Source organism: Azolla caroliniana, unplaced genomic scaffold (assembly GCF_043228905.1).
Source record: "Azolla caroliniana isolate FFs.n. ecotype wild unplaced genomic scaffold, voAzoCaro1.0.p SCAF_5, whole genome shotgun sequence".
NCBI classification, from domain to species: Eukaryota; Viridiplantae; Streptophyta; class Polypodiopsida; order Salviniales; family Salviniaceae; genus Azolla; species Azolla caroliniana.
The window spans coordinates 19,304,557-19,317,844 of record NW_028230440.1 but is presented as its reverse complement, the minus strand read 5'-3'; the positions used below and the strand labels follow the sequence as shown (position 1 = coordinate 19,317,844).

The 13,288-nt window shown below is 46.5% G+C and overlaps 1 protein-coding gene across 2 annotated transcripts; it reads left to right on the top strand.

The window, feature by feature from the left end:
- Nucleotides 1-10,643: 10,643 nt before the first annotated feature.
- Nucleotides 10,644-13,054, top strand: LOC147864349 (Acyl-CoA N-acyltransferases (NAT) superfamily protein). 2 transcript variants are annotated; one of them, XM_087319151.1, is made up of 3 exons: nt 10,644-10,965; nt 11,310-11,420; nt 12,698-13,054. In XM_087319151.1, exons 1-3 carry the CDS (start codon nt 10,659-10,661, stop codon nt 12,946-12,948), a joined length of 669 nt encoding a protein of 222 aa, XP_087175277.1. In that variant the 5' UTR covers nt 10,644-10,658; the 3' UTR covers nt 12,949-13,054. The 2 variants fall into 2 exon arrangements, with proteins under 2 accessions (XP_087175277.1, XP_087175276.1); XM_087319150.1 differs by having other exon boundaries at nt 11,301-11,420.
- Nucleotides 13,055-13,288: the final 234 nt, after the last annotated feature.

Genomic DNA, 13,288 nt, shown 5'->3' with positions numbered 1-13,288 from the left:
CGGTTTTCTGAAGTCCGGCACAACCGGTGTCGGTGCTGCTTCCCTCGGTACGGGTTCCGGTACTGCTTCCGCCTCGGCTACTGGAGGTGGTCCTTACACCCTCTGCTAAGTTTTGTAAACTGGTGGAGCTGGTCCTTTCGCCCGTCTCTCCCAACCCTGTCTTGCTGGGAGTCTTACCAGTGGTTCGGATGAGTCTTCTGTTTCAGCTTCCTCCTCCGGTGCGGCTACCAGACGGACCTTTTGTATAAAGACCTCTGGTTCCGGTTCCGGCCGTCGCAGCGTTATATTGATTGGTTTGCGTGCTACCAGTTCCTCCTCGGCCGATTTCCCTTTGCCTTTTGCTGCCGGTTTTGCCTTTGTTGCCGGTTCCTGTTGCTGTCGGGATGGTCCTTCCCCCCGCTGTTCTGCTTCTTGCTGGGTCCATCCGGGGGTGTGTTTCTCCAAGATCTGTCGGCGCTTTGTGACCTTTTTCGGCGTCGTCTCCTGCCGACCTCTTTTCTTTTGTGTGATGGGGAGCACCGGTGGGACTAACACCGTTAGCCATTGTGCTATCCCGGCCCATGGCTTTTTTCCTTCCCCAAGATTCTTGATGGCCTCCTTCAATCCTTCGGTTATGAAATGGAGCCAGTCTACTTGTAATCCTTCGTATGCTGCTATTAAGAACGCTGCCCGGTACTTGGCTATGGCCGGGGGACGAGGATTCACGAATCCGTATTCCATCATGGCACGGGCCACTTCTCCGAACAGCAGGTTCTCTCCGCCCTGTGTTCGGTACGCCTTGCTGCTGATAGAGTACTCACCGAAATATTCGAACAGGATTTCGCTTGAAGGGTTTTCGATTGTTTGAAGCCCTCCTGCTTTTATCCCCGTGAGCGCTTGCACCGCTCCTTCCGTGACTTCTGATAAATCGATCGATGCTGCCGTCTGCTCTGGTTCTGCATGTGGTGGAGCGTCGGCGATCCGCAGCAATCCTTTTAACCCGTTCTCCCTCATCCATTGGCGTGCCTCCTCCGACAGTACCATTGTTTCGAATTCTTCTTCTGTTGCCTGTTGTTCGGGATCGGGCTGTGTGTGCTCTGTGTGTCGGATCGCTCTTCTGTGCTTCTGCGCCTGTATGTAGGAAAATTCGTAAAAAGTGAGTCCTTCGCAGGCCTGTGTCTTATATAGTGGCTTTTGCCTCGAGCCGCCCTTTTTCGTTTCCCGCGCATGTTCCTCTCCCGCCATAATTAGTATGTCCTTTCTTGTTTGCCGCGTGTGAGTCCCACGTTCCATGCTTTAAATAGCAAGTACGCGCACGTCCTTCTTTAATGCATGGCGCCTCTTCGTTGCATGGTGGCGCTCCCACCTCTTGTGATCTCCCCATCATTACTATGATTCGCGTCGATTTTGCCCACGTCTTCTTTTCTTCTTCTTCTTCTTCTTTTTTTTTTTTCTTTGTTTGGACCACGTCATTTGCTGGTCCCCCCCGATTTGTTCGGGTCGGTTCGTGTGGATACCGGATCCTTCTGTCGGTTTTCCGGGATAGTCTTTGTTAGTATCGGTGTCGGTTCTTCCTCGGTCCGAATATCTTCAGCAGCGTCTGTCGGTGTCGGTTCCTCATCTTGCCGGATTTCCGGGTTTTGCTTGAACGGGTTCGCTGGCATATTTCCCTTATACGGCTTTAGCCGAAACCCATTTGCCCACTTGCCGATAACATCTCCAGACAACGTGCCGAGCTAATACGACCCATTGTACTCCTTGGTGATCCAGAACGGTCCGGTCCACCGAAACCGCAACTTTCCCGGCATGTTCCCCATTCGTGTCTGGAATAGTAGCACCGGTTTCCTGACTTCGAACTCCTTTTCGTTGCCACGCCGGTGTCGGTCCACGAAAGCTTTTCTCCTCCTTTGCTCCAGTTCGAGTTGTAGTAAGCTGGCTATTCGGTTTTCTTCTAATTCCAACAACGTCGCCAGCCGGATTCGTTCGGACTCGTTCTCACTTAAGCGCTCCTTCACCTGAATCCGTAAGCTGGGGATCTGGAACTCTACCGGCATGACCGCTTCTAAACCGAATGCTAGCCGGAACGGGGTTATCCGGATGCTGGTTTTGTACGTTGTTCGGTACGCCCATAGCGCGCTTTGCAATTTCGTATCCCAGTCGGTCCGGTTCTCGTTGACGATTTTTTGTAGGATGTTCTGCAGAGTTTTGTTCGTTGATTCCGCTAGTCCATTAGCTTGAGGGTAGTAGGGAGTACTCTTTTTATGTACCACCGCGTAAAATGACGTCAGGCTTTCTACTACCTGCCCGAGAAAATGTCCTCCTTGGTCACTTATAAGCTCGATCGGGCATCCATACCGGCACCATATGCACTCGTACAGAAACTTTGTCGTGGACGCGGCCGTGTTGTCCCGTAAGGCCTTTGCTTCTACCCATTTGGTGCAATAGTCGGTCGCCACTATGACATACCGATTTCCGGTTCGCATTGCCGGTGGTTTGAATGGACCGACAAAGTCCAATCCCCACTTTTGAAACGGTTCCAAAGGCAAGCCCGGGTGGTGTGGCATCCGGGCCTGCTCCGTGGGTTGGCCCAGTCGTTGACACAAATCGCATTCTCTGCTATACTTCACGGCATCTTTTAGGGTGGTGGGCCACCACTGTCCGCTCTGCCATATTTTCCGAGCGGTTGCGTCGCCGGCATAATGCCCGCCAGCAATTCCACAGTGGGCTTCCCTGAGGATTAAATCCTTCTCATCGCTCCGCACTACTCGTCTCCAGATGCCATCTGCCCCCTTGTGATAGAGGGTGTCTCCAACCAAGCAGAAATGTCTGCTTCTTACTGCTACCCTTTTCCTTTCATCGCGGTCCATGTTCTCCGGGGGAACTCCGGTGCTCAGGAACTGATGCATCTCAGTTAGCCACGTGTCTTCATCGGCTACCGTTGCATCCATTGCCGGTTTCGTCGTGATCCGGAACAACTCGGCGTCGGGAAACTCATCCTGGACGCCGTCCCTTGCTTCTCCGGATTCGAGTCTGCTTAGGTAGTCCGCTACCGCATGCTGCGCCCCAGGTCGGTGGAAAATGTCGAATTCAAATTCCTGTAACAGCAGTGTCCATCGTGCAATTTTTCCCATCAGGGATGCCTTCGAGACCAGGTAGAGTAGTGCCGAATGGTCGACATGGAAGGAAAACTTCCTTCCGAGCAGATAGTGCCTGTACTTTGTGACACTATACACCATTCCCAATGCCTCGCGTTCCGTCGTAGAGTAATTCCGCTCGGCTTTTGAGAGTTTCCGGCTTGCGTAGTACACCGGTCGGTACCATTTCGGCTCCGTGAGTTGCATCAGAACGCTGCCGATTGCTACGTCCGACGCGTCGACGAAGACGTGAAAGCTTTTACTCCAATCTGGCGGTTGCACCACCGGAGCTTGCGACAGCATAACCTTCAACACTTGGTAGGCTTCCTCCTCCGTCTCCGCCCATAGGAAGGGTACCCTATGTACGGCGGTATGTAATGGTGTAGCGAAGTCTGTGAGGTGCCGTATCATCCGGCTATGCCACCTTATTTGGCCCAGGAACCGGCTTAAAGCCTTTGCGTTATTTGGTGCTGGTGCCTCGAGAATCGCCTTGACTTTATCCGGATCTACCGCGATTCCTTCCTTACTCACCACGTGCCCTAGTAAGTTGCCGCTTGCCACTCCAAAGACGCACTTGGCCGGGTTCAGGCTCAATCGGTACTCGCGGCACTTCTCCAAGCACAGCCGGAGGTGATCGAGATGCTCTCTGTGTCGGCTGTAGACCGCGAAATCGTCAAGGAAGACCTGCATAAAACCGGGGATATATTCCCCGAAAATTTCCATTATTATCCTTTGAAAGGTCGCTGGAGCCGTCTTTAGTCCGAACATCATCACGACCGCGACGAACACTCCCCATTCCGTCACGAACGTTGTCTTCTCCTGGTCGGCCGGGTTCATTCGTATTTGGTTGTAGCCGCTAAATCCATCCAGGAAGCTGTAAACTTCGTGGCCGGCTACCGCATCTAACACGCCGTCCGTAAATGGTAGTGGAAACGCATCAGTCACTGTTGCGGCATTTAGTTTTCGGTAGTCCACGCATACCCGGATTTTGCCGTTCTTTTTCGGGACCACCACTATCGGACTTAGCCAGGTTGCCTGCTTGACCGGTCGGATAAATCCGACCCGGAGGAGCTTATCAATTTCCTCCTTCACCTTCGCCGCATAATTCAGATTCATCCGGTACCTACGTTGAGCGATTGGTTTCGCGTCCGTACTTAGGTGAATTTGGTGCTGATAGAGCTGGGGGTCCAGCCCTCGCATGTCTTCGTACGACCACGTGAACACATCCTTGAAGTCTGTTAATAATGCTACCATTGCCTTCTTTTCTTCCTTCGGCAATTCCTTTGCAACATTTACCAGTCGGGGCTTGTCTACTGTGCCGAGGTCCACCTCCTCTAGTTGGGATGCTTTTACTCTCTTGGATATCGTCATTTCCCTCTCTAGGGATTCCTGCGCTTGTCGCAGTTCTCGGATCGCCGCTTGGTCCGGTTCATCCGGCGTCGTAATGTACGGTTCTACTGCCGCCGTGATATCCACCTCAAATAGTGGGACGATTCGTGGGTGTTCCTCGAGGTACCGCTCGACTTCCTTGTCCGGTAATCCCTCCAACATGTTAATGCTTTCCGCATACAATGGAGTTGCTTCCTTACTGGTGATCACCCGTGGTTGCGTCGTTACTCGTACCTTTGTTTTCCCTCGCCAGAATGTGATCATGTTCTTTTGCCAGCTCTGCTTGATATGCGCCGTTCGCAGCCATGGTCGTCCTAGCAGTAGGGGGTACGCGCCTTGTACATTCAGTTGCAGCACCACGGCCGATATCCGGAATACGTGGCCTCCGATCGTTACTTCCAAATCCCGGATAAGCCCGGTCGGTCGGACTGAGCTGGTATCCGCCATGCGTAACCAGAAGGGGCATGGTTCCCATTCCCGGATGCCCAGGTTGTTGCATGTCTGTCGGCTGATGACATTTACCCCGGAGCCTCCGTCAATAATCGTTCCAGCAATTTCCTTTCCTTTCACGATTGTCGTGATCGTCGGGCTACTTGTATCGACCACCGCTGGTCCTTCCTCCGGGTTGGAGAAGAATGCTGGTGCTGGCGTCGGCTTCGGTTTGCTCACGGATGCCTGTAAGTCTGTCGAAAACCGTGGCACCAACTGTAGTAGTCGTGCTAACGGCAACACGATTTGACAGTCCTGTAGCGCTTGCCACGTCGGGTTTTCTCCTGGCTGTATGATTTCTTCGTCTTTTGGCATATTTTGGTCTCTTACTTCTGCCGCATTCTGTTCATTGGCCTCCTTGATCCATTGCGCCGCTTGTTTTCTGATTGCCTCCTGGGCTTCCCACTCGGCGGTCTTTCCCTTTGACCGGGTTGTGACCTGCTGTACTTCTGTTATTTCGGCTGTAACCATGTTGACTTCTGGCTGCTTGTCATTGGTTTTGCTTGGGCATTGGTTACTATAGTGGCCTTCCTTACGACAGTAATAACAGTACACCTTGTGACTGTTGCTCGTTTCTCCTTTGTCCCCGGTTTGGAGGGTGGGTATGCTCCGGCGGTCGTCTTCGGTTTTTCGGTTATCCGGTACCGATACCGGGTTGTCATTCCTCGCTGCCTCCCGACGTTCCTCTCTTCGGAAAAATCCACGCTTCTGATTCCGTCGGAAATTTCGGTTCCCTTGTCGCCTCTCTTCTCTGCGTCGTTCGTAATCCGGGGATTCGTCTCGGTCGTACCGGTCCCGGGGGTAGCTATCTCTGCGTCTCTCCTCTCGGTCATAGTTATCGCGTCTTCTATCAGCATATCTGTTACCGCGTTCGCGTTGGTAGCGGTCGTCTCTCCGGAATCGATCCTCGTCCGGGTTCTGATTGCGCGGTTCTATGTGTCGAACCGGTGCTGCCTACCGATTTAACAGGTTATATTCACATCGGTCCGTTGTATGGGCTCGAGAGTTGCAGATCATACATTGTGTCCGCAGGGTGCAATCTACTGTTGAGTGCCCCGAATTTAGGCATGTTGTGCATTGTAAGGCCTGTCGGAACCTCAGGTCTTCCTCCTTCGGGAGTGCCCGGTGTAACATCCCCATCGACAAGAAGGGGCTAGTCTTGTCCATTTCTAAAACCCGATCAATAACTTGGTCCATTGTGCTGGTTTGGAAATCAAGGACTCCGCACATTGTTCGAAGTGGCTCTTTCAGCGCGGCCAAAAAGACTACTTTGGCTTCATCTTCGGGTGGTGCTCTTGTCAGTTGGCTGTGCAGGGTCTGAAACCGAATGATGAATTGTGGCACCGTCTCGTTCTCTTCCTGCCGGGTGGTGTAGAACTGCCCAACCAATTCCCTTTGCTCAAATTGTCTGTGAAAAAGCCTGAGGAATCTGGCCTTCAAGGCATCGAATGTGGCAAAGCTGCCCGGTAAGTGCTTTGCGTGCCATCGGGCTGCCGGTCCTTCTAAGGTTATGCCGAATTCGGCGACTTTGGATCGTTCGGCTTCGGGCTCCGTCAATCTTTGGGAGTCATGGTTGGCTTCCCATGTTTGGAGGAATGCGTACACGTGTGCCTCCGCGTCGGCCTCATCCCGGTACTTTGGGTATGGGTATGGCATCGTGTCGTCCAACTGACTCTCCTACTTCCTCCGCTCTCTGTCCGCTATTGGCGTTGGTGTGAGAACCTTTGGTTCTTCTGCGGGTGTTGCCGGTGTCCGGTCCTTTGGTTCCTCCGCGGGTGTTGTCGGTATCCGCTCCTTCGGTTCCTTCGCGGTTGTTGTCGGTATCCGCTCCTTCGGTTCCTTCGCGGTTGTTGTCGGTATCCGGTCAGCCTCCCTCGGCGATTGCCGGTCACCGAATTCCAGGGTTATTTCTTCCTCTGGCTCCGGTGTTACTAAGTCTTCCGACCCCTCTTCCTCCCAGTCGTTTGGTGTGTCGTGGTTGCTTTTATACCGGGACGCAACGCTTCCGTCGCTTTCCGACTCCGCCTCAAGTGTTGCGAATGCTTCCGAGTCCCCGTCGCCCCCGGCGAGCCTCTGTAGTATCGTTTCCGCCTCTTGCAGGCTTGTTATGCTACTGCCTTCGTCGGGGATTTGCAGAACCCGGAACTGCAGTGCTTCTTCTGCGACTCTCCGAAGAGTTTTGGAGAATGACCGATCCCGCCGGATCTCGTTGACGACTTGCTGCAGGGCTTCCCGTCGTTGCTCGCGTTCGGTGTATCGTCTCCCTCGTTTGGTGATGTGGTCGTCGTTTGGTCTAGACATCCATCCCCCAGTTGTCCTCTACACTTTGCAGGAATCGTGGTCGCCAAAATAGTGTTGTCTGCCTGGCCGGACTAGCCTCAACACCGGTGTCTATCCGACACTTCTCCAAAGGGGTGGTAAGGATTGGATGCTAGGTTACACGCGTAAGATGATTACAATTAAGCACAGACGGTAAACAATACGAAGATACAGATAAACACGCAATAATTACTATTGTATTACTTCCGTCAAACCCTTTACAAATCATCGGATCCTTTTATAGGCATCCGGCAAGGTTACAATCGGTGCGCTTAGGCAACCGACATCCGAATCGGTCCGGATCCGGATCGGTACAACTGTACCGGATCCGTCCCTCCGAATAATAATTCTACTATTATTTACTTCCTATTATCCGATCTGACTCCGCCTTCCCACTTGTCCTTGCTCTTCTGACCAGCCAACAGTTATGTGTATGGAAACCGTCATCAAATAGAGAGCATTGTAATTCTTTGCAAAAAGAGTTACTTGTGTCTTCTCGGTTATTATGTTGGCCAGGAAAGGAGAGATTGCGCTCTCAATTTAATCGTTTGTTTCGTTTGGGTGTCAAAGAGGTATGAGATATAGTTGAGGCTCCATCTCAAAGAATTTTGGAGTTTGTTGAAGCGCAACAATTATTACGCATTCCATCAAATTATGGGTTTATTTGCAACAACTACAAAATATTGCATTGATGCAAGGTCCCTTACCTCTACAAATAGGAGAACAACCATGTATTGATTGGTGTTTACGGGGTCAAACGTCGTCGTTACAAGTGACTACTAATCTTTTGTATCATTGCTTTGTTGAGTCTCTTGGATGGTTATAATCTAAGGATGAAGAAGAATGAAAACTACACAAATCTGATCATGGGTGGTGGCAGATCTTACAACGTAGTTGGCATTCTAAATTGCCACTTGTGGCAAAGGTCTTCATTTGGAGAGTTTTGATTGGAGGATTGCCTTTGGGATTAGCTTTAAAGTGTCGTGGACTAACAATGGGTAATTGCTTTTTTTGCATTGTTCAAATGGAAGATAATACTCATCGATTTATACAATGTCCGATTGCTTGTTAGATTTGGAGTTACATTTCTCAAATTTGGCAAATCTTATCACAGTGTTTGCACAATTTACACAGGTTGACCCAAAATCATAATTCCTAATATTCGCGTACGTCCAATTTACTGGACGTACGCGAACGTTTGCAAATGTATGATACACGATATTCGTTTGGCTCTCTTTTTTTTTTCTTTTTTTGGGATTTTTTAATTTTTGATATTCATAATTCTTTGTGAATAGAAGTGACGTCTAACACACACACACACACACTCTCTCTCTCTCTCTCACACACGAGAATTGACAGATCCTCTCTCTCTACAAAATCTAGATATCTAATATACATATTACATACTCCCTCACACAGACAAAACCCATAGCTCCTCTCTCTCTCTCTCTCTCTAGAGTCTAGATATACACAACCACTGTCTCCTCACACATGCAAAACAAGGCTTCTCTCTCTAGACCACACACACACACACACACACTCTCTCTCTCTCCCCCTCACACACACACACACACACACTGTACACCATATACACCATATGTATATATCTATGTACCGCGTATGGATTTCAATCATACTTGGAGCCTTTTCACGTATGAGTATGATACGAATATTGGCGTTTGAGTATAACACGAATGGGATGTATGGCTAGAACTATGCCCAAAATCAGACATGGAGATCGTTTTTCGATTTTTGAGATATTGGGGATCGCGTCATAATTGGAATATGCGCAACGCTTTTGTATTCAATGGTAGACATGGAGTGAAAGCATATCTACGAAAGTTGAAGGGAGTAGTACTAATGTGACAATTTTCTTTATTGGAGCAAGTGGAAATTCTTTCCTCGGTGGAGTGTTCCGTCTTCCCTATTTATTGGCAATTCAACATGTTCCCCTACCCGTTCAATGTAGTGTAGTTAGTGGGTGACTAACAATCGACAACGGTTTGGTTCCGAACCGTGAAACCACGGCTTAAGGGTTTAAACGGTTCGGTTCGGTTTTAATGGTTTTAAACCGCAGTTTAACGGTTTGACGATATTTTTATTCTTTTAAATTTTAAACAAAAATAAAAATTAAATTTATTTTTTTAAACGACCTTTTTATTTTTAAGCCTAATTCTCACATTTTAGGAAAAATCTTTAAAATTTTGAAAATTTAAAATCTGAAATAATAATAAAATTTTAAAATTTTAAAATTAATTTCGACTTAAGTTGAAAACCGAAACCGAACCACGAAACCACGTTCTTTGCGGTTTAATGGTTTAACGATTTGGATTTTTACCAAACGGCTCGGTTTAGATGGTTTCGTGGTTCAGTTGTGTTCGATTCAGGTTTCAAATTTTTTAAAAGATTCGAACTAAACCGAACCGTTGCCGATTGTTATGGGTGACCATACTCCATCGTGACACCCATTGTAAGTAGTGTTTTTCACACACATTTATTGATATATAATTGTTTGTTTTCACCAAGAGAGAAAGAAAGAAAGAAAGATATATTAACGTCTTCTAAGGCCAAAATTGGCCCATGAGACAATTGGCTTACAACAAAATGAGTATTTATCCAATCATCATAACTAAAATTAAAATTGGGTTTCGAACCCAAGACGCAATGCTTGTAGTGTTAACAACTTACCACTAGAGAGAGAAAAGGTTGCCCAATGGAGACGGGATGGTCATGGGTTCAACCCTTACATTCCACAGTGGCATCTAGTGAATTAAGAGATATATATGAAGTATATAATAGAGAGAAGTGAGAAAATTGGGTTTCGAACCCAAGACGCAGTGCTTGTAGTGTTAACAACTTACCACTAGAGAGAGAAAAGGTTGCCCAATGGAGAACGGATGGTCATGGGTTCAACCCCTACATTCCACAGTGGCATCTAGTGAATTAAGAGATATATATGAAGTATATAATTGAGAGAAGCGAGAAAATTGGGTTTCGAACCCAAGATGCAATGCTTGTAGTGTTAACAACTTATCACTAGGGTAATCTAAATACGAGAAAAGAAAGAGAGAGAAAGAAAGAAAGATATATTCACATCTTCTAAGGCCAAAATTGGCCCATAAAGAAGTTGTTTTGAGAGGATTCGAACTCACAACCTGTTGTTGGCGAAGAGGCGTTTGAGATACACCACTTCCTGAAGATCAAAGGAAGGAAGAGTGAGGGGGGTATGCATGGAAATAGAAAAAGTAGAAGAAGGAGAAGAAGAAGAAGAAGAAGAAGAAGAGGGGGATTGGAGAGGGGTATACGTAGTAATTACTGAAAACCCCTCTCTGCTCTCTCCTCCGCGCCATGGCTGCTGCTTCTTCTTCTTCTTCTTCTCCCCTGCCCTTCTGCTCTCTGAAGAATCACTTCGTCTCTGAAAGCCAAATGGAAGCAGACGAACATGGAGCAGAATCCGGAGGAGTTAGACGAGAAGGAGACGACGAAGAAGCAGAAGATGGTGGTGGTGATGATGATGATGATGAGGTTTCTCTGGTGAGCGTGAGAGAGGAGAACATTGGGTCCCTCAAGAACCTCAATACAGTTCTCTTCCCCATCAATTATCAGCATAGATACTACACCCATGTTCTCTCTTCTGGTGACTTCTCCAAGCTTGGTAATGCTCGCTTCCTTTATTCTTCATCCTTCTTGCCTGCCATATCAGTTTGTTTGTTTTTGTTTGGACATTTTCCAAGTCCTTTTTTCTTATGTTTCTAGGGTTTTCTCCCCATTTCTGGTGCCCTCTTTTGTAAAATTATAGGTTTCTGTTTCTAGTTTCGTTTCCCTCTTTTTTTTTTCTAGGGGTTTCCTTTGTGTTTTTATGATGTTTTCTGTTTCTAGGGTTTCTTTGATACGTTTCTGTCAAAAATGGGGTTTCTTGAATTTCTTTGTTGTCCTTACCTGATCAATGATTTTTCTTAACAATTTTGTTTTTTGGTGATATGTCATCAGCTTTCTTAGGAGGGACGTGTGTTGGGTCGATCACATGTCGGATTGAGCGAAGGCTTGGAGGAAAATGTGTAAATATCTTGACTTTGGGTGTTCTGGCTCCTTATCGAAGACGAGGGATAGGTAACCATCTGATCTCACACTACTTTGTGAGTTTAAATGTATTTAATGAATGAGTTTGCTTGGAGGATCCCGGCAATCATGCGATCTCATAACTTTTTGGGGGTTTAAATGTATTCGACGAATGAGTTAGCTTGGAGTATCCTGGAGTTTTGTAGAATAGCCCTTGAAGTATTGATATTCTTGAAGCTTCTGTGGAAGGTAGACAATAATTTAAGAAGATTCTTGAAACATCTGGAGAAATCCCATGCTGTCATCCAAGTGTAATATTCTTCATGCAAGGTAGATAATAGTTCACAATGCTCGATAGTTTTCTGGAGCTCACCAGATCATCCCAAATTAAGAACTTTGATGCCATTACCCTAGTGGTAATGGCTTCTATAATGGATGTAGGGCTCTCAGAGGACAATCCAGGAAGATATTAGCTAGGTTTGTATCTAGATATTGTTCTTAATTCACAAATTAGTTATATGCGAATGGAGAATAATCTTAGATAACATGATCCTGTTCTATGAGGCTGTGGATTGGTTCTGGTGCCCATGATGAGATGTCGATTGAAGATTCTTTGAGTGTATGATAAAAAGTTAACTGGCTTCTCAAATACATTCTACAGTACATGCGGTTTGCACTCTAGATGGATCTAAGTTACAATAGCTGATTGTGCCAATGGTTCTCTTTCTCTATCAATTGTGGCACAATTTTTTTTCTTGTTCTTTGTAGGGAATAGATGGTCGTCCAACCTGAGGAAATGCACATTTATGTTCAAACTTTAGATAAATGATTGATCTTTATTCTTCGAAAAAACAGCACTGGTTATCTAACAATGAATGTTACTATCATTCTACATATATTTTTCCTTCTATGAGGTTTTGGGAGCTTATAATCTTGCAAATGAAATGTTTGTTGAAAGTAAGTTTACGCTTATTGACAAATTAAGCTTGAGTTTGTGCAAGTTTTGTAGTTTAGAAAAAAAATAAGAGACGCGAAATTCTTTGGAAGATACAAATTAATCCTGATCTGCTTTGTGTATATCAGTTGTATTGTTATGATTGGAGCCTCTACTAGACGGTTTGTTATTAGCTGGAGCTGACGCATTTCCAGCTTGAGCTTTACATGTAAAGAGAGACAATCTTAAAGTTTTGGTCCCAAACATTCATTTTTTTTCCTCATATGCAGTACATTGTATATATTGATATTTACTTGCTTTTATCTTTGCCTTCTTCTGAATAATGCCATCTCTTTGTTATCTCATTGGTGCCGTATGAAATATGGATTTGCAGGATCAAAGTTGATGAACTATGTTATGGGACTCTGTGAACAAGACGAAGATATTGTCGAGATCTACTTGCATGTGCAAGTCAACAATGATGAGGCCATCAAATTCTATAAAAAGTTTGACTTCGAGATCCGCGATACAATAAGGAACTATTACAAGCGCATTGATCCTCCTGATTGCTATATTCTATCTAAGAGCCTTCGTGTGCCTCTGGAATCTGATGGGTTGGCTCCTTCAGAAGGACAATGTATGTGATTTATACCACAATTGTGATAAAAATAAAGTAACTAATTGTATCAATATTGATTAAACGACGATTAAATGGAAGTCTTGGAGATTAACTCCCCCCTCCAATCATAATCATGTGTGGTGTTAGGGTATAGTTCCAATGCTCTTTATGTTCTAACATTGTATGCAACCTAAGGACAAGGAATGGCTTCATGATAGTGTCATGGGTTGTGTAGGTGGTATACGAATCAAAGAAGGCTAGCTCCCAATTGCCTTTTGGTCTATGCAATATGGATGCATGTATGTGTAAGCTTATGAAAATGCTCATTCTTTTACCCCCTCAAAAGTTGCTTGCATGATATCTTGG

Excerpts from the sequence above, each read along its gene's own strand:
- LOC147864349 (XM_087319150.1), top strand. The coding sequence starts at position 10,659 with ATGGCTGCTGCTTCTTCTTCTTCTTCTTCTCCCCTGCCCTTCTGCTCT. Across the intron at positions 10,966-11,300 it reads TGGTGACTTCTCCAAGCTTG|CTTTCTTAGGAGGGACGTGT; the intron begins GTAATGCTCGCT and ends ATATGTCATCAG. Across the intron at positions 11,421-12,697 it reads TTATCGAAGACGAGGGATAG|GATCAAAGTTGATGAACTAT; the intron begins GTAACCATCTGA and ends ATGGATTTGCAG.